Here is an 18,406-nt window from a genome sequence, read left to right as displayed (position 1 = left end):
GGAAAAATATTTGGTATTCCGCAACGATAAGTCAAATCATGTGAAGCGAAAACTGTGAAGCGAGATGCTAGTGCAAACACTTCAATTACCGATTTTTTAAAAAACATTCCCGATTAGAAATTTCTAATAAACTAATGACTTGAAAAATAAATGACGTCATGATTCATGCTAAATATATTATAAATAATTCATTTTATAGTTTAAAATAATTTATAACGCAAAATCAGAAATATTTTATTAATATCTGGCTGAAGACAGATTACCTTTGCGTAAAATTTTGTCAAAAAAAGTATAAATGTCAACATAAATGTTTAACATTAATATTTAATAATAAAATATCAAGTAAATATAGTAAATTGCTATTAAACAAAGAAATTAATTGAATCGAAAGTTTATCCGTAACTACTTTTAATCACTACCGTTTAGATTTATTATGGAATTCTAATGATGAAGTAAGTACCTATATACCTTTTTTTTTCTATGTTCCGAATACAATAATCCCAAAAATTTAATTATATAATTTTTACGTTATAAACACTGGTCATTAAATATATGCCTAATGCCTATAATGTATATTAACTATAATTATAAATTCTCAACTTAATTAGAAAGCATCCTGATGGTGCTACTCCTAAAAGTTGTACTACATAATATACAAACAATGTAATATACAACTACTAGTTTGAGTAATTATTTAAGTCTAATATGGTTGATTCAGACGAATGTTCAGACATTCAGTAAATAATGTATATAATTTAGTATGTAATACAATTCACATATGTATGTTATTTTTCAGCTTCTTTATAATATGATTAATGTGTTTTTAATACTATTTTATTTATTTTAGTGATACCATTGATACTCACAGCATACCAGCTAGGCAGAAAAACATGTGATAATACAGGAATAGCATCTATAGATTCTATCATTTCTACACAAAATGATCCATATTTTAACGAGGGAGGAAAACATATTTGGGATTTGAATATGAAACATTAAAAAATTTTACACATTTTGTTGTTTTATTATTTATGCAATACTGTTTTTGTACATATAGAAATACAAATTATTATCATTACAGTATCTGTTTATTACAATGGTCTTCAAATAAGAAAATATTACAATTAGATTAGTAAAGTAACTGACATTTAATAATTCATTACACTTAATTTAAATAAATAATTGAAATACAAACATACCTAATTGGAATATATTCATTTAATAAGTTATTTTTATATTAAATAACATTAATAGAATAGTGTACATTATCTAACATTTAACAATTTATAACACTTCATTTTATTAAATAGTTAAAATATTTGCAATGTCTATACTATTTTTTTTTTATTAACACACTTATTCATGTTTATACTAGTTGTATTTTATCAGAATTTCTTATTTTGTCTTTTCCTTTAAAATTTAGTATATTCCACTGACTTGAAATACATGTAATATTTTTTTGTTTTATTATTATTAAATATCCTAATGTGTTAGACACAACAGTATGCAGGAATCCAGCTTCTTAAATTAGAAAAGAAATTGAAATTCAATTCAAGTATCTACTTATTGTTCTTAAATCTTTATCATGAAGCATCAATTTGTCCGTGTAGTTTGTATGGTTTCTGGTTGTAATAAATTATATCTGTTTACCTATAATTTGTATATGTATATATATTTTCTAGTAAGATATTATTGACTTAGCTGTAGTCTTATATAAATGTATGCAATCCATCTGAAATAGAATGATAATAAATTGATATGTTAATTAGAAGGAACTAATACCCTTAATATAATAATCAGCATTATTATATGTTAAAGAAAAACTGTGTAAAATTGTAAACCTCAGATCAAGGCCTTTACAGCTTAAAGGTTTTTGATAATTTTCTACATATTATTAGATCTTAAATTCTTAATTGACAATGAATTATTAGTAATTCGTAGATGCGAGATAAACATGATTTCATTTTCTTAATGATTAAAAGTAAGATCTACTTAGGTATGCTTACGTTAGGATACATTCTCCGAGTGATAATATCATGCCAAGGTAGTTTTATTTGGTCCGAAGATACATTATTAATAGATCACATAGATTTACAGTTTTCGCTTAAGCCTTCCGCCACCTTTGATCTACTTTTAATTTGACGTATTTAGCCGAGATAAGTTTCATTTTTTAATTTCGAAATCGAGATACAGAATGCCAATTAATGTCAAATAATACAGTTCTCACTGAAACTAGTTCGTATTACTTTCAATCTCACAAAACGGCGCTAGTGTAGATTTAATTCGAGTTTGCTGAATGCCAAATAGAGTTTTCATTAGAAATCCCACATATGGAGTCGAAAAATGGGTTTCGGAATCGCCCAGCAGTTTTGAGAACATTTTCGAAAACATTATTTACAAAGATATAGATAATAAACAGGAGCCTTAAGGTTTGGAAGAAAGAGATGATGAATGAAAAGAGCGAATTTAGTGAACCCACTAATAAACTAAAAAACGTATAACAAACTTAAGCAAAACAGTGCAAGAAACAGATTGAACATACATGTAACCATAAAAATAGGCGAATGAATTTGCAGTGAAGCTGACAATACTATAAATGAAATCATAGGAGGATAAACGTCATACGAAATATGTACTGTGGCCAAAAATGAAGTCCCAAAGGAGACATTCTGAAGGTGAAAGCCGATAAAACTAGATAATATCGTCATACCAATAAGCAATGGAAAGAAGTATCTTGAAATGGACTCCATTATCACTGACGGCCTCGTTAGCTAATGTAAGGTCATTGATCCCGAGAAATGGTTCAAGCCCATTTCGGGCTTCCAATAAAAAGTTATTGGGCTATTTATGTTCAAAAATTATCAGCAACAAGCCCTAAGTTGGAAGTTTGTACACTCCGGGACTCCAAAAAGCGCGTACAGCCGGTCTTGCGTCTGAACCCTTTCTGGCCGTGTCGGATTAGCTGTTCCTACATATTGTGAGAGTGTATTGGTGTTTACGCACACCATTGTGCACTATATACGAACATGTTAAACGTATTTGGTTACTCTCCTTTGATTGGCCGCCGAACGATATGTATGTTACAAGAACGCTATGTACAAAAGATTCTCCCAAGAAAATTAATAAGACCGTAAAAAGTACAGAAACAAAAGGATATATTGAATTGAATTTAATTGGAATGGGAAATTAAACTGAATTAACAAATAAATATGAACTAAGCGTTAAAACCGTAAGAGTAGAGAAGGCTTTAAACAATCATTCGGTCATTTATAGACTGTTACTTTCTGCAATATATGTGGCAGATACTTATCCGACAAATAGGCTATTTGACTGGTTTTTTAAATCCATTTTATATTATTTAGTAGAAGTTAAGGAACCCAGTAAAAGTTATGTTTTTTATTTCTAGTACAGATCTGCCGAAAAATATCATATTAAAAATTCCATATTTAAATAGCTCCCAAAAACGCTACTCGGACAATATGGCGCTGTAATGGGGTTGATGACGTCTCGTTCTTGTTTTTTGGTCTGTGGTACATATAGTAGAAAAGCAAAGTTTACAAGAAAATGACCTCATCATAAGCCCGGCCAATCAGGAGCGTTTTGTGTCATGTGACAAATGTTTGTCACATGACATTTTTATTTATGGATTTTTGAATAAATTAAGTATTATTTTCAACTTTCGTTAGTAAATAACCATTTTTAAACACATGATATACACTGATTACAATAATTCACAATTTATTTTTCGTATTGTCAAATAGCTTACTAAGGTTCCATGTTTCCTTTCAAGATCGAGCAAGATATAAATTACAAAATAATAAAACATGCAAATGCAGAAGCATCCGTTTGAACCCACAATCGTATAATGTGTACCTGTCATCTTGGAATATCTGCAGGAAAGTTTATTTCACTGCACTGATGCACTTTGCATTTGTATTTGTGTCCGAACTTTGTGCTGCCTAATTTATTTTTTCGTACAAACCCATGACATGACAAATCCGTCACGACCCTAAAAAATCAAGCGTTTGAAGAACGGTTTTATGTTACTTCCAGGCAAGGAGTAAATAGGTATATAACATTTCCTAATTTCAATTTATACTTCTTAGAAATTTTCGCTAGAAAAACCCTGGGTTAAGGTCAACGAGGCAATCAGCCGATGAATAAAAATTGTAGTAGTATGCTACTACGGATTCAAGATTTTTGTAGTATGGTCATAAAGTATCCGCAAGCTTTTAATCGATTTATAGATGCTACAGCGAGGAGAGGAATTGCTTGTTTTGGAAAAAATATTCCAGTCAGCTCCATAAGCACAATATGGGTAAGAGATGCGTTTTTTTCAAAACATGGACCAAAAAAAAGACTTCTGAGAAAGGTTTTGTTTCGAAGTTAATTATTCTTGGAATAAATAGCAAATTTCATTTTTATCTGGATCGCAAAATTGAACAGAAAAGATAATGAGCCTATTTACGACTGATGTAATTTACTCATAGCATTAGGAAATATAATATGCATCTCCTTACACCGTAAAGTACCGTCCATCTCAAATGTCTTGCTCATCGCTTTTTAAATCCGAACAGCCAAAAAAAGTTATTGCTGTTTTTTCCTAAATCTTATTATATTTTTGGTTTTCCCCGGATTGGTTAATTCTCTTGGGATTTTTTTTGTTTTATATACTTTGACAAAGCTTCGTTTTTTTTTTGATCATGCGAGACTATAATTATCTCCGTCTACCCTTATCAAGCGACCAAGCCAACGCTAAATAAGCGATATGCCAACGTGTGAATAGTATTCTTATAAATAAAGAGCGTACCGTCGGTCAAACACACTATCCTAATGTGTACACTAGGCTTTATTTCATTTTATGTTATAATTGCTACGTTTAAATTTTTTAAGACTCACCTGATTGGTCAAAATAAGATACTACCATAGTCATTCCTCTCAAATACGTACAAATGTCGCTAGATTATTGGTTATTTTATTATACTACGTAGTAATTCTTAAACGTGACGATAGATGGTGATACGTCATCAATCAAACGTCTCCTTGATACTAGATGGCGCTATAGGAACTATTTATGTTATATGGCAACATTTTACTTTGCATAATGTTAAAGGTTAAGTTTCATAAACATGTGTTCTCATTTAAATGTTTCCGTAATCTTGTTTTTTACCAGTAGTAAAGTAAGATCAGGAATTATTGACGTTTTCTTAAAGGAAAGGCTATATAGAAATAATCAAACAAACAGTTACATTTTCAAAGATCTGTAATATTTAATATATTACAGGCATTATGGTAGTACTTTATTATGTTATAGACTTATAGTATTGAAATGAATATAGAAACACAATTTTTTTCGGGAGGTTCTGAAATAAGTCGTGGAAATCTTCAAGAAAAGTCTACACATATTTAAAGGGTCTACAATTTTTTAAGGTCGACAAGCAAACCCTCCAGTGTTTCAAATATCTATCTGTGGCGGTAGTCATTTTTTTATCAAATAAGCCTCTTGGTCGTTTACCTGTATATAGATGTGATTAACAATTTATTTTATTATTTTCTCTGTATCACTGTGGTATCACCCTGGCATAAGATGTAGTATACAATGAGAAATTAACATAATTGTATAGTACACTTAGGCCGTGTTCAAACCAAACTCATAGTCAGCCGCCGAATGTGAGCGTCTACGCATAGCGTAATATTGTATTGTTGGTTGGATGTGTTAAGTGCTTATAAAAAACAATTCCTAGGCAATGCACATCAACCTTAAATAGTACCGTTGGTGTTTGCAACTTATAAGCTAAAAATAATCAAGGAGGTTATAACTTAGTTTTTTCGTGGATTGTCTGAGAGTGAGAGAGTTCGTATCAAAATTTACCGATCCATTCGAATTTGTCTACTCGTTACAAGGATTCTTTGGATGGATTTAAAAAATGAAATTAGGCTTTTTATTCGTTTTAAATGTTATGAATATGTCAGTAAAAGAAGTAAAACTGTCTTAAACTCAATCTCATTGTCTTCGAGTAGTTTCTAGCTAGTAGTGCTAGCTTAGTAATATTTGACAGTACGCCAGAAGGCTGTATAATAGTCTATACCAAATAAGTATGTAGTAATATTTACGCACATAGTAAATATTTGATAATCATGTATTAATAGTGATAACAAAACAGACCCAAAATACTACCCTTTGGAACGCTGTAAGAAATCTGTTCATTTCTCTCATGTTGAGTTTGGTTATATTGTTATATTAGACCGACTAGTAAGATCCAAAAAGAAATGTTTTAATAACCTGTGTTCTCTGAAATCCACTATTTTAAGTTAGAGTAAGAGTGTAACAATATCTTTGGCAAGCTCAAGGAATGTGTTGAAATATACCATTTTCTATCCATCATCAAAATGGTGTAGAACAATATATTCATTAGCTAGGTCTCTTCATTTGGCCATTATAAACCATAATATCATAACTTTAAAAAATCAAAGTTATCATTCCACGTAGGAAGTATCGTTCTCTTATTTATTTGTTTTGTTATGGGTACTTCGAAGGTTAGATCGTATTCAACATTTCAGATGATATCGTGATTTTTTTTAAAGGTCGGAATGTTTATGTGTATTAGGAATTTTGAATTTGACTTCAGTTGCATTTAAAAAAACAAAATTTTAACTGAAAAACTAATGTTATTGAAGTTTTGTATAACTTATATATAATCACTTTAGCACAAAAAAGTAATGCTCATTTTGATAATCGTTATGAAATTTATCATCAAGTCGAGTCAATGTCTCTAAATTCCAGCACTGTGCTGGATGCCATTTCATGTTTGAAACGATAACCCATACATGTGTGTGATCGCTACTTCGTTGGGAAACAGTGTGTTAACAGCTTAATAAAACAATCATCTCGAATTCAATGATGGAGACCATGATTTAAAGAGTACTCAGAACTTTTGCTACTCGGCGATAGGTGGCGTTTTTGCGCATTTGTCTAAATATTTTGACAGATCAGAGATTATATTGAAAATACATGTCTAACAATGCGAAACTGAAATGTTTTGTAAATTATTTTATTTTCATTAAAAAGTATCGGAAGTGTTATTGTGATCTATCACAAACAAAAATATATACATTTTGATTTATTAAAGCGACGTCAATTTAACAAAATAAATTAAAATAACATATTTAAAGTATTTTGAACATGAGATTGTAATACTGGTAAGTCTGTTTAAGGTTACAATAGTTTGGAAAGGTGTACTAATGCAATATTTTCGTTTTATTTATTTTTATAATTCAAAATAAATCCACGGAAATGACTATCCCATTAACTGCATTGGTAGATTCTTAATAATACTTACAAAGAACTTTTTTTTTAATACTATTACAGATGTGAGTCAAAATGAGTATGATAGAGGTAGATCCAAAGCTATTCATCACCTGTCGACTTTGTCTGGATGAAATGGGGCAGTATCAAATAGTGCCCCAGGTTCAAGTGCAGATCAAATACTGCTTTGACATTGAAGTAAGTTTATTATTTGTTATTGAACAAAATTAACTAATTAATAATTATTTCAATCATTTTGTAGGTGTGTTTATTTGTCTAGGATTATTTTGTAACATAAAGTAATTTGTGTAAGTGTATTTTTTTAAGTACAGATTACTTACTATGAACCTTGTATTATGGCAATGCTTGCGGAATATGCAATAGCTATCTTATTTTGCTTTATTATTTGTGATTAATTTGATTCAAATTTTATGTAAATCTATTGATCAGAAGATCAGAAATGAATAAAAAAAACTAACAATAAATAAAAAAATGCATATATGAATTTAGTTTGAGTAAAGTATTTAGCAAATATTTTGCAGATATAGCAATAAATATTGTGTATAATGTATAAATGTTGCAGAGCGAAATGTTGAAAATGCAATTGAATAGATTGTTATTTTGCAGATTAAACTTAATTGAGAATAACAATGTATTTAATGAAACTTGTTCACCATTTTTGTTCACATTCTCATAAATATGGGTTCAATATTTTTTTATTTGTACATTTTATGACTTAAGTTCTTAATTTGGTGACTATATCCGTAAAAAATAAATTTTATATGAACATGATACCTATATGAATTTTATAAAGCATTAAAATTTATTTAAAGGATTAACTCCGGAACAAATGCTCCAAATACTATAAAAGAATTTAACATTTACATTATTCCTGATTTCTATGAGAGTATAAGTTATATTGTACTATTTTAATTATTATCAATAAATTTGCATCTGTGTGAAGTTTGGTTGGAATATTAAAGAAAAAAATATATAGTAACATATAATTGTCTGACAGATTTTTCACATCTCATTGGTCTTTCACAAGAGTAATTTTTTTGGGTACAGTACACATAAATAAATAGACAATGTGAGAGGAATTTTGTTTACTAATTAATTTAATTTTTTTAATAAATTGTAAGTACAATATGTACATTATAATGTATTTTGTTGTTCCGATATCATACCAACTCCTTTTTTCTTAAACCAATAAAAAAATAAAATTACATTTTAATAAACCTATACCTATTGCACAATTTTCCACCACACAGAACACCACCACCACACTGAGCTATTTATATAATTGCTGTATTTAAATATTATATGATATTGAATTGGTTGCATTGTAGTTGAAAGTTTTTGTAATTCGTTTTTGAAGGACCATGCTTGTGTCTCTAAAATATTTGAATTTAAAACAGGAATAGAATAGAAGAATAAAGAAAAATTATTACATACTAATGTAAGGATCAATATTTTGATTCCATACCATACCATTTTAGCTTCAGGAATTAAATAATAAAGCTTTAGCATTAAAAATAAACAGCAATTTTGTAACTAACCACTTAATTGGGCCTTACTACTATGTACTTAAATTATCATGTATTTCAAACCTTGTTTTTTGTATTTATATATTTAATATTAGTCAGAAATTAACTCATACTCTTTTTATTGGACATTTATATCAATTTAATATTTCAGGTACAGCCTTTCGATGGTCTCCCGCAACTCATTTGTAAGAAGTGTGAATCCATTTTGAGTCAATATGGTGAAATAAAAAAAAAATTTCAAGAAAAACAATGTGATCTTAAATCAAATATAAAAGGAATTGTAAGTATTTTGCAGCTAATAAAATTCAATATAATAAAAGAGTTTTACGAACAAGATTAAATTGCTTACTAAAGAGTGGTTTGTACTTATCACAAAATAGCTTGTTACAATATTCATAGGTATAAAATTTAACTGAATATATATTTCCAATCAATTAATATATATTGCTTTTCAGAATAAACCTATTGAGGCCAGTATAAACCAACAGCAAGATACTGTTAGTTCTACTCAGCAAGTCGATAGTGATAGTAGTAACCATATCAGCAAAAAACAACAGAAAGACAACAAGATATACGTATCCACTAGTCGAAAGTCATCTTTAGACAGAGAGCCTGCTAAGGATAATAAGAACTTGTTAGGTGTAAAAAAAAATTTAGCCAAAAAATCCAAGTCAGTTTGGAAGAATGATTATGAAAAAAACTTTGTGTGCAGACTTTGCGCCAAATCTTTAAAAAATAAAAAAAGTATTGTACAGCATCTACAGCAGTGCCATTTATTAAGAAACTACTCAAATGTTCTTCGTAGGTGTATTATCAAAATGAATAAAATTGATACAATACCCAATTTGACTTTTTCAAATGATAATGTTGTATACGGCAAAGATAAGATTATAAATTGCCAACTCAAAAATTATTACATTCTATATACGCGGAAATTAAATGAGATAAAAAGTGTATCTTCGGAATCGTCCGATGAAGACTTTTCTGTACCTCGCAAGAAACGTAAAAGACTACGACTGTTTTCAAAAAGTTCAAACGAAACGCTGGTTATCGATAATAATAGCACTTCCCCGACTCTGATGCAATCACATATGAAGAAAGAGAAACAAAATTACAAGAGTACTGAGAAGGAACTCACAGATGTAAGCGATGTTGAGCTTATTAACATTGATGATTCAGATAGTGCATCAACAGCGAGCAGAGCTACTTTGAATAGAGCAGAAACTAACGAAAATGAAACACCACACACAAATACTATTGAAAACGATAAGGTCATACAGAATATAATATCAATGTGCTACAACAAATATTTGAAGAAGTTAGATATGAGTAGTAAGGATTCGAAGGACACGGGACCTGACGAATCTGTCTTGCAACGTAAAATTTTAAGCATAGGAAGAAAAGTAATTCATAAAAAGGGTCTAAATTCAACTGGACTTATAAGATACATGGAACAAAAAGATCTTGATGTTGATTTTATACAAAAACGTCAAACAAATGTTACTATTAAAACAACATTAAAAGATAAACAAAACAACGAAAGCAGTACTCATAACACTTGGAAATGTTTGAAAGATATTGATGATACTTACATGGCAATTGACTTTGTAGATCTCTTTGACAATATTGTTAAGAATAGAAATGAAGAAGAACAAAGTTCAAACCGAAACCTAAACAAAGAAAGTGATAATGATATAACACTTGATATTAATGAAGGTTTACATTCATATGAACAGTCAGAGTACGACGATAGTGCCAAATTATCCGAAAATTATTTGCCTTCAGTTGTATCACTCGATAGCAATGTATACGAAAGAAAAGTTGAAAATCCTGTTTTATTCATACGCACTACCCAGGAAACCGAAAAACAGACAATGTTGAAAAAACTATTGAATGCAAACCCTGTTGCCAATCCAAAGCAACTACCAAAGAAGTCTACCCCCATGGAATTGTTTACATTGCTCACAAACTCTAGTTCTCCAAATTCAAATACTGAAGCTGTGCTTGAAGGCTCTAACTTTGAAAGTAATATAAGTGGAAGTCTTCACATGCCAATTATAACTTCTACAGTTTCACTAGCTAATACATTAAACGAAGACAACGAAAGTAAAGAAAGCAATAATGAAATCGCTAACAAACCTGATTCAGAAGGTAATACACCGAAGGTACCGCGAATAAAAGTAAAGTCTGTAACTGAACTTATGCCGCAAAATGTCGCCCCAAAAAGTCTTATAGTTCCTTCAACAGCTTGGGCCACTCATTATAACTACAACGAGGATCAAAATAAGTCTATACAGAAAAAAAATACTCCTATGATATTTATGACAGATAATGAAACAAGTTACGCGAATGCAAACTCGCATTTCGCTAATACAGGCTCTTATTCAAAATTTAGTATAAATAAAAATACAAATAGCTCAATGGTTTCACCAAATTCAAATGTATCATCAGGGAACACTCAGAATAGTCAGAATAAAGACCAATATGTCACAATGCATACAGTTGAATTACCTAATACAAAAACAAAATCGCCATTTCGTTATCTTCAACAGTTGTTACAAATCCACAACATTGTTTTATTAGATAGTATCGATATTGTTTCATCTAGTATGTCTTGTCTTATTAAATTCAAATTAGTGTTCCATCAAGAATCTAGTGTTGCCGTTACACTGTGTTTATCATTTTATTGTAAACATAATACGTTCTGCATTAGAGTAATGGATGTTAATTCGAAACACATAGACATTGCTAAGCTATCTGCATATTGGCAGTGGGAAATACTTAAGGAATTTAAAGGAAATGTTGTTCCTAAACTTTATGAGAATGCTAGTAAGTATGGTTCGGATATATTGCAACATACTTATCATTTTGTAAGATTTCTCAGTTCTATTGAGTTTTCGAAACATACTTTTTGATTTTGATCATTTTAAAAAAAGTCTTATTTAGATATTGTGGTCAATGAACACATTGTATGTACATCGAGCCTACAAAAACTGGAATTACATGTTAATCTATAGGTGTTTAATGTAAAAAGGGAATAAGTATTTGTTACAAAATGTAAATAAATATCGTACGATGTATTTATTAAACTTTACAACTATTATTGTTTATCGTTGGATTCGTTATAAAGTATTAGGGAATGTTGACCATTTCTAAAGGAGATTTGAGATGAGATCTGTGAAAAAGTCCTGCTGTATATACTTAACCATCTCTAGTTTAATATTATGTTTAAAATGTTATCCTTGTGATTATTATGTTTCATTATCATGTATTATTTTTCTTAAGTGCTCATAATACGCTTGAACATTCATCATAATTTAAGTTTATATATCAACATACACAGGTACCAATGTGGTATTAAATGGTTGTATATAATTATGTTTTACAGTGCAGCTCCGTTAATGCCAACTTCGAACAATGAATGAGTCTTTTTAATTCCGCACAATTTAAAAACAGTTATTCAGTTTCGTAAGTATTCAAATGTATTTTATTTTGCTAACCCTACCTCTGTTTGTATAATACTATATTCAAATTGAAGCAGTAAGGATAGAAATAATCCTAACATGTATGTACAATGTACATATTCCGTGCATCAGCTAATACAATACAAACAATTATTAGATACAATATATCTTTTTAAAATAGAACAATATCCCATTAAAATACTTATATAAAATTTGATTTTAAAATAAGAAAAATCGTCGTCGTGATAAAAACTAAAAAAAAAAAGATTAGAGAAAAAACACAATTTATTTACGGTGGCAAAATTATTTGAAGTATCAGACAATACATAACTTTTTATTATTTAAACAACTAATTTAACTTTCATCTCATTCAATGTCATTTGGAAAAGTTTAGGAATTAAGACAAAACGACTATTCGTTCAAATCGACTGAGTAAATTATAGAAATTTCTTTTCAAATATGTAAATATGGCTTGTATGTTACTATAATTGGTTTTAAAAATTAATTAATTGTAACTGCTGTTTTTTAAGGACCTCAAAACTAAATATTTTCTACTGTTCTGTATGTAATAAATACAATTATACCTATTATTTTCTTATTGTTTTATTATATTAATTTTTAGCTTTACTTTATATTGAATCGAATATTCAATATTCGATTTCCCAAACTATGGGTCCCGACCCACTGGTGGGTCGCGAGCGAATATTGAGGGTCCTGTGTGTAGGACGACCTTGTACTAAAACTTTGTTTATTATTTGAAAACTCCATATCGGTAACAGTTAAATTTCCTAGAGGTGGGTCCTGAGTTGTTGAACTAACGTTAGATGGATCTTAGCCCAAGCAACTTTGGGAACCATTGGAATATTGTATCCATTTTTTATGACAGTGATACGTGAGAACTTTTGTCTCATCTGAAATACGAATTGGGGTAAAATGGGCAATGAGGATTTTTTTGGATCAGCTGATTTAATTATTATTTATATGATATTCTTCAGTCAATAAACGCAGTTGTATCACTACATGGCATAAAACAAAGTCCACTTTTCTGTCCCTATATCCCTATGTATGCCTAAATCTTCAAAACTACGCAATTGATTTTGATGCGGTTATTTTTTAATAGATAATGTCATTCGAGAAGAAGGTTTTTATATATAATATATGGAAAATTTAGAAAAGAAACAATGATAATTTTTGAAGTTTCTACTGTGATATCACATCATTGCACCCGTGCGAAGCCGGTGCGGTTCATTAGTTAGCTTATATAGAATCAATGATGTTCTAGTAAACAGGTGTCATTAACGCGCAAAAAGTGAAGACTAGAAAACGTCCTAATTGGGACGTTTGCCTTTAGTCGTTTTCATCATAATTATACCAGTAATACGTTATAATACATCATAATTATGTAGTAATACGTATTGCGTAATTAAAACATCTAGTTATCCCTTTTACTTATTGTTTTTTATCAAGCTATCCTTTTTACTTGTAAAGAAATGTAAAATAAACGGTCGGTTTTCTGTTGTTTAGTATGGGTATAACATATCTGTTTATTAGAATATCATTGTATAGAATCAATAAAATGAGCAATTAATCGGAAATTCGATCGGTACGACTTTCTTTCAAAGCGCTATTTCAAGCTCTGCTAGAGTGTGAAATAAGACTAGAATTTCGAATATTCAAGTAGGTAGTTTGTAAATAAAATAGAGGTAGATAATTTGAAGATATTAATAGTTTTATTCACTCTAATGACTAGTTCTAAGGTATCACAGTGTTATCCAAGTGTCCAGATGGCTTCTACGTTTGATAGCACCTCATCCGGTGTTGAATGTTTGTGAAACATAAAGTAGCCTTGAATTTGTGCCGGACTAACGTTCTTTTGTTTCTCCATTACTCTGAAATTCAAAATTATGTTTAATATATTATGTAGATATATAAAACAAACTTCGCCAGTACGAAGAACTTGTCAATCTTTAGTAATATAAATATTTGATATTTATTTTTCTTTGTTGAAATGCTCGTTGGGAGAAATATACGCCATGCGGATCAATGACCTGAACAAAGAGCTATCCTTGATTTATTGAATTTGATCGGGTATAATCATGTTAAATGTTTATTACAAGCATTTGTTATTATTTTTTTTTATAAAATAGGTAGGCTGTCGAGGTTATGGGCCATCTGATGCTGAAGAGTTACCACGGTCCATTGACATTGTAACAGTCTGTACATTTCCCACTTCTGAGATAAGGCCTCTTCTTCCATTAAGGAGAGGGTTTCGTACATATTCCGCCACGCTGTTCCAATGTGGGTTAGTGGATTGCACATGTGGCAGAATTTAAATGAAATTAGACACATGCAGGTTTCCTCACGATGTTTTCCTTCACCGCCGAGCACGACATGAATTATAAATACAAATTAAGCACATATATATAGTAGTGCTTATCTGGGTTTGAACTCGCAATCATCGGTTAAGATGCATGCGTTCTAACCACTGGGCCATCTCAGCTCAATTGACATTGGCGCAATAAGAAATGTTACCCGATCTGAACATCGCCAATGCGCTATCGATCTAAGTAACAGATGTAATGTTCCATGCACTTGTAGTTACATTTGGCTAACGCACTCTGCAAACCGGAACACTCCAATATTGAGTATTGCTGATCAGGGTTAAAATATTTGACGACTGGATGGTACATTCAAAGATGGTCTCGCACATATACCACCAAGTAAGATTAATAGTTATTGATGCCTAGTATATAAACCAATGTTAAATATGCTAAAAAATTATAATTACTTCGTGGCAAAAGTTTTTGCAGATTCAGCATCTTTGTAGAATCTAAGGAACATTAGTTCTACTTGTTCACGATCGCAGTAACCGACAAACTCCTTCATATCGACTCGTCCTGGTCGGATTAAAGCTGGATCAAGTCTGAAAATTAAAAAAAAAAATTGTTATAATGAGTATACTGAAATCCTATGGAAATGAAAAAGTTCCATACTAATACCTTTCTAAATAGTTTGTAGTCATGAATACTATCCTTGCTTCAGTAGATGCGACACCGTCTAAACAGTTTAATAGTCCACTAAAGGTAACTCGATTGAGACCTTCGTATGCGGCTTTTTGGGTCGGCGTGTCCTCTCGAGAGACAAACGCTGCATCAATGTCTTCGAGCAGTATTATAGACTGTTGAGGGGCAACACTGCAATCATAAGCATATATAATGTTGTCTTAAATTTTCGCGATTATTACACATTTAAACAAAACTAGTTATAAAGGATTTTAATCGCGTATATTAATTATTTTGGACATCCCCACGTTTCGAGCACTTTACAGCGTTCGTGGTCACGGGTAGACTGAGTGGTAGACGGTAGTGTCTATTAAAATCCGTTATAACTAGTTTTGTTCATAAGCATATATAATAGGCTACTTGATAATGCGAAAAATAGAGATTCAGTTATTGTAATCAGTATTCGACAATGATGTACGAATATCTCCTATCTTACTTAGATGTACAGGAGGCGAAAATAATATTTTATTAATTAATTGGTAGTTTTATTTGAATACCAATTACTTCTATGTTTTGCCAGTGCACGCGAAATTGAAACTTATTTCTAAAGGAATAAGAAATTGAATTTCGCAAAAAAATGTTAGTTAGGAGATATTCGTACATCATGGGCGATATATTATGAGTTTAGTATGGTTATTTACTATCGAAATTTGAAAATAATAAGTAACTTATTCAAAAATCTATAAATAAAAATGTATATTTTTTAACGTTTGCCACGTGACACAAAACGCTACTTATTGTGTCACGTGGCACGTCGGGTTTATGATAGCGTCACTTGCTTGTTAACCTCGTTTGCCTACGGTATGTGTATTAAATGTACCAGAGATTGCAATACAGGCATGTGACGTCACCGACCCCAATGCAGCGCCATATTACCCAAGTAGCGTTTTCGCGCGCTATTTAAATATGGAATTTTAATTTAATATTATTCAGCAAATATGTACTAGAAATAAAAAAACAACTTTTACTGGGTTCCTTAATGTCTACTAAATAACATAAAATGGATTTTAGAAACCAGTTAAATAGCCTGCTATAACATTTTTTATTTGTGTGAAAAATCTCTTTAAAATCAATATTGTTAATATTTTGAATTTGGAATGGAATTGTGGGATGATATATACAAATATTTTATATATTTTACCTAAGAAGATGATTAAGCCTGTCATCAGTTAGACCTCGTTCAGATAAATTGAGAACACAAATGTTATATTCAAGTTGTCCAGCTAATGCCATTATAAAAGAGGATTTACCACAACCTGGTGGCCCATATAGTAAATAGCCTAAAATAGAAAGATAAGTGATTTTTATTGGTATAATCCATTGTTATATGAATATGTTTGATTTAATACACTACCTCTTCTGTATGGAATTCCTCTATCTGTATACCAATTTGGATTATCAATAAAGTCTAGACAGTCCTTAAGGATACGCTCAGTAAGACCAGCTCTGAGCACTACACTTTTTAAAGGACGCCTTCGCCTAGGATGACCAAATGCCCTCCAATCTGAACCCATTGCTGTGTACATTATTGTCATACCTTCATGTTGCTTGAGAGCCATAGTTCTTGCTAAAATTAAATATTTAGAAAATAAAATAAAATGTGCAATAATAAAAAAAAAATCTCCAAATATTTATTATTTTATATTAAATTTATTTATTTATAATTTATATATATTTAATTATTTTATATTAAATTTTTATTTTTTAGTACATACCTTCTTCAAGTATATTATAGTAAATCTGTTTGTTTCTCCCAAAAGCAGTTAGAGTGACAGTTTCCCAGGGTATACCCAAATGTAGGTCCAAAGTTTGTTGTTCTCTTGTACGATCAACCTTTATCCATGTGTTACCATATCTGTCGAAGTTTAAAGGATGTTTGTAATTTATTGATACGGAACTAGTTTACAAAAGTAATATTTTATTGTGATCTTATATTTTGTAAAAATTAGGACACACTAAAATATACAAAAAGGAAAAATATTGTTACCTAAAGAAATGCTGTCCTACACTCGGTATAAAATCATATTTCGTTTTTATCTGGCCAGTATCTTTTTGAAGGAAAGATGTCTCGACACTAAGGTGCTGCGTGTGCCTTGCTCCTTTTTGAGTTATCCACTGTAATAGCCATTGGTAAGACTTATCGCGACAAGGTACTTCTAGCGTTATCATGCAGTGCCTGCGAAATAATAAGACAGAAGTTTGGAAGCCTTTGCGTAAAATTGCTGCTCCCGCTCCTACCCCAAATAGACCGAAACCGGCACCAAAATATGGGTTAGCTGACAAAGATGTAACATATTCAGCTAGTGTCATACTTTCGTTGTTTATTTTATTTAGAAATCTACAGAATTTTATTTAACGAAATCCTTCAACCAACTATTGCTACGAGTTACGACACATTTATTTGACATTGTCAATTTGTCCTCTGACAGACTGACACCAACGTCTAATAGCAGCTGTTTTTGACATGAGACATGAGTAACTTGCTATGTTCCGATTACCAATTAAAAAATTCAACATTGTACAATTCTGTGACTGTTTTGTAAAATCAGTATAATAATAATACGTTATCGTGTTTAATGATTTTTTTTAAATAGTTATATGAAGAAGTCATTATGATGTCTAGATTAATTACAGCTTTTGTGGTAAAATACAAGCTACTGATATTAAATTTTAACCTTCATCTACTCTGATGTTTCATTTTAACCTTTGGCCCATCTAAGTTTGGATCCGACTCAATTAGCGACTAAAAACAGTCACATAGTAGAAAATCTTACTTAGCAATTTTTTTTTTAAAAACTCATAATTACTAGGAAGCGTTTAGTATAGCAATACATATTTCATATAGTTGATTAGGTATTACAATTCAAATCTAAACATTAAGCCAGTTCATCAAAATCCTATGTTCCGAAGGTAGCGACCCTTTCGAAATACACTTTAAACTTATAGAAAAAAGTTAAATTAAATTATTTTTAAAGTATGAAATAATGTTATTTTATACGTGAGTATATCAACCTTTTCTTTTTATCT

At 30.4% G+C, this 18,406-nt stretch overlaps 2 protein-coding genes and 2 long non-coding RNA genes across 4 annotated transcripts; 2 read left to right on the top strand and 2 right to left on the bottom strand.

Annotated features, from left to right (window-relative positions):
* Positions 1–204: 204 nt before the first annotated feature.
* LOC124538316 lies at positions 205–1,012 on the top strand. The gene is made up of 2 exons (XR_006966975.1): positions 205–452; positions 848–1,012. It is a non-coding gene; the product is annotated as an uncharacterized LOC124538316 (long non-coding RNA).
* A 574-nt stretch (positions 1,013–1,586) lies between these two features.
* LOC124538310 lies at positions 1,587–2,370 on the bottom strand. Its single transcript, XR_006966974.1, has 2 exons — positions 2,007–2,370; positions 1,587–1,732 (listed from the first exon to the last, which is right to left on the bottom strand). It is a non-coding gene; the product is annotated as an uncharacterized LOC124538310 (long non-coding RNA).
* Positions 2,371–6,979: 4,609 nt separating this feature from the next.
* LOC124538038 lies at positions 6,980–12,032 on the top strand. The gene is made up of 4 exons (XM_047115046.1): positions 6,980–7,200; positions 7,370–7,504; positions 9,005–9,133; positions 9,309–12,032. The coding sequence occupies exons 2-4, from the start codon at positions 7,382–7,384 to the stop codon at positions 11,766–11,768; spliced, it is 2,712 nt and encodes a 903-aa protein (XP_046971002.1). The 5' UTR covers positions 6,980–7,200; positions 7,370–7,381; the 3' UTR covers positions 11,769–12,032.
* Positions 12,033–14,032: 2,000 nt separating this feature from the next.
* On the bottom strand, positions 14,033–17,801 carry LOC124541534 (mitochondrial chaperone BCS1). Its single transcript, XM_047119453.1, has 7 exons — positions 17,367–17,801; positions 17,095–17,234; positions 16,734–16,946; positions 16,521–16,659; positions 15,317–15,511; positions 15,106–15,240; positions 14,033–14,206 (listed from the first exon to the last, which is right to left on the bottom strand). The coding sequence occupies exons 1-7, from the start codon at positions 17,687–17,689 to the stop codon at positions 14,086–14,088; spliced, it is 1,266 nt and encodes a 421-aa protein (XP_046975409.1). The 5' UTR covers positions 17,690–17,801; the 3' UTR covers positions 14,033–14,085.
* Positions 17,802–18,406: the final 605 nt, after the last annotated feature.

The sequence above is a fragment of the Vanessa cardui genome, chromosome 2 (genome assembly GCF_905220365.1).
Source record: "Vanessa cardui chromosome 2, ilVanCard2.1, whole genome shotgun sequence".
NCBI classification, from domain to species: domain Eukaryota; kingdom Metazoa; phylum Arthropoda; class Insecta; order Lepidoptera; family Nymphalidae; genus Vanessa; species Vanessa cardui.
This window is presented reverse-complemented; position numbering and strand designations above follow the sequence as displayed.

Bases quoted from the DNA above. Each gene is read 5' to 3' on its own strand.
- LOC124538038 (XM_047115046.1), top strand. From the start codon at position 7,382: ATGAGTATGATAGAGGTAGATCCAAAGCTATTCATCACCTGTCGACTT. The intron at 7,505-9,004 runs GTAAGTTTATTA...TTAATATTTCAG, and splicing joins AATACTGCTTTGACATTGAA to GTACAGCCTTTCGATGGTCT. The intron at 9,134-9,308 runs GTAAGTATTTTG...ATTGCTTTTCAG, and splicing joins AATCAAATATAAAAGGAATT to AATAAACCTATTGAGGCCAG.
- LOC124541534 (XM_047119453.1), bottom strand. From the start codon at position 17,689: ATGACACTAGCTGAATATGTTACATCTTTGTCAGCTAACCCATATTTT. The intron at 15,512-16,520 runs GTAAAATATATA...TTATGATTGCAG, and splicing joins AGGCTTAATCATCTTCTTAG to TGTTGCCCCTCAACAGTCTA. The intron at 14,207-15,105 runs GTAATTATAATT...TTTGAATTTCAG, and splicing joins GCAAAAACTTTTGCCACGAA to AGTAATGGAGAAACAAAAGA.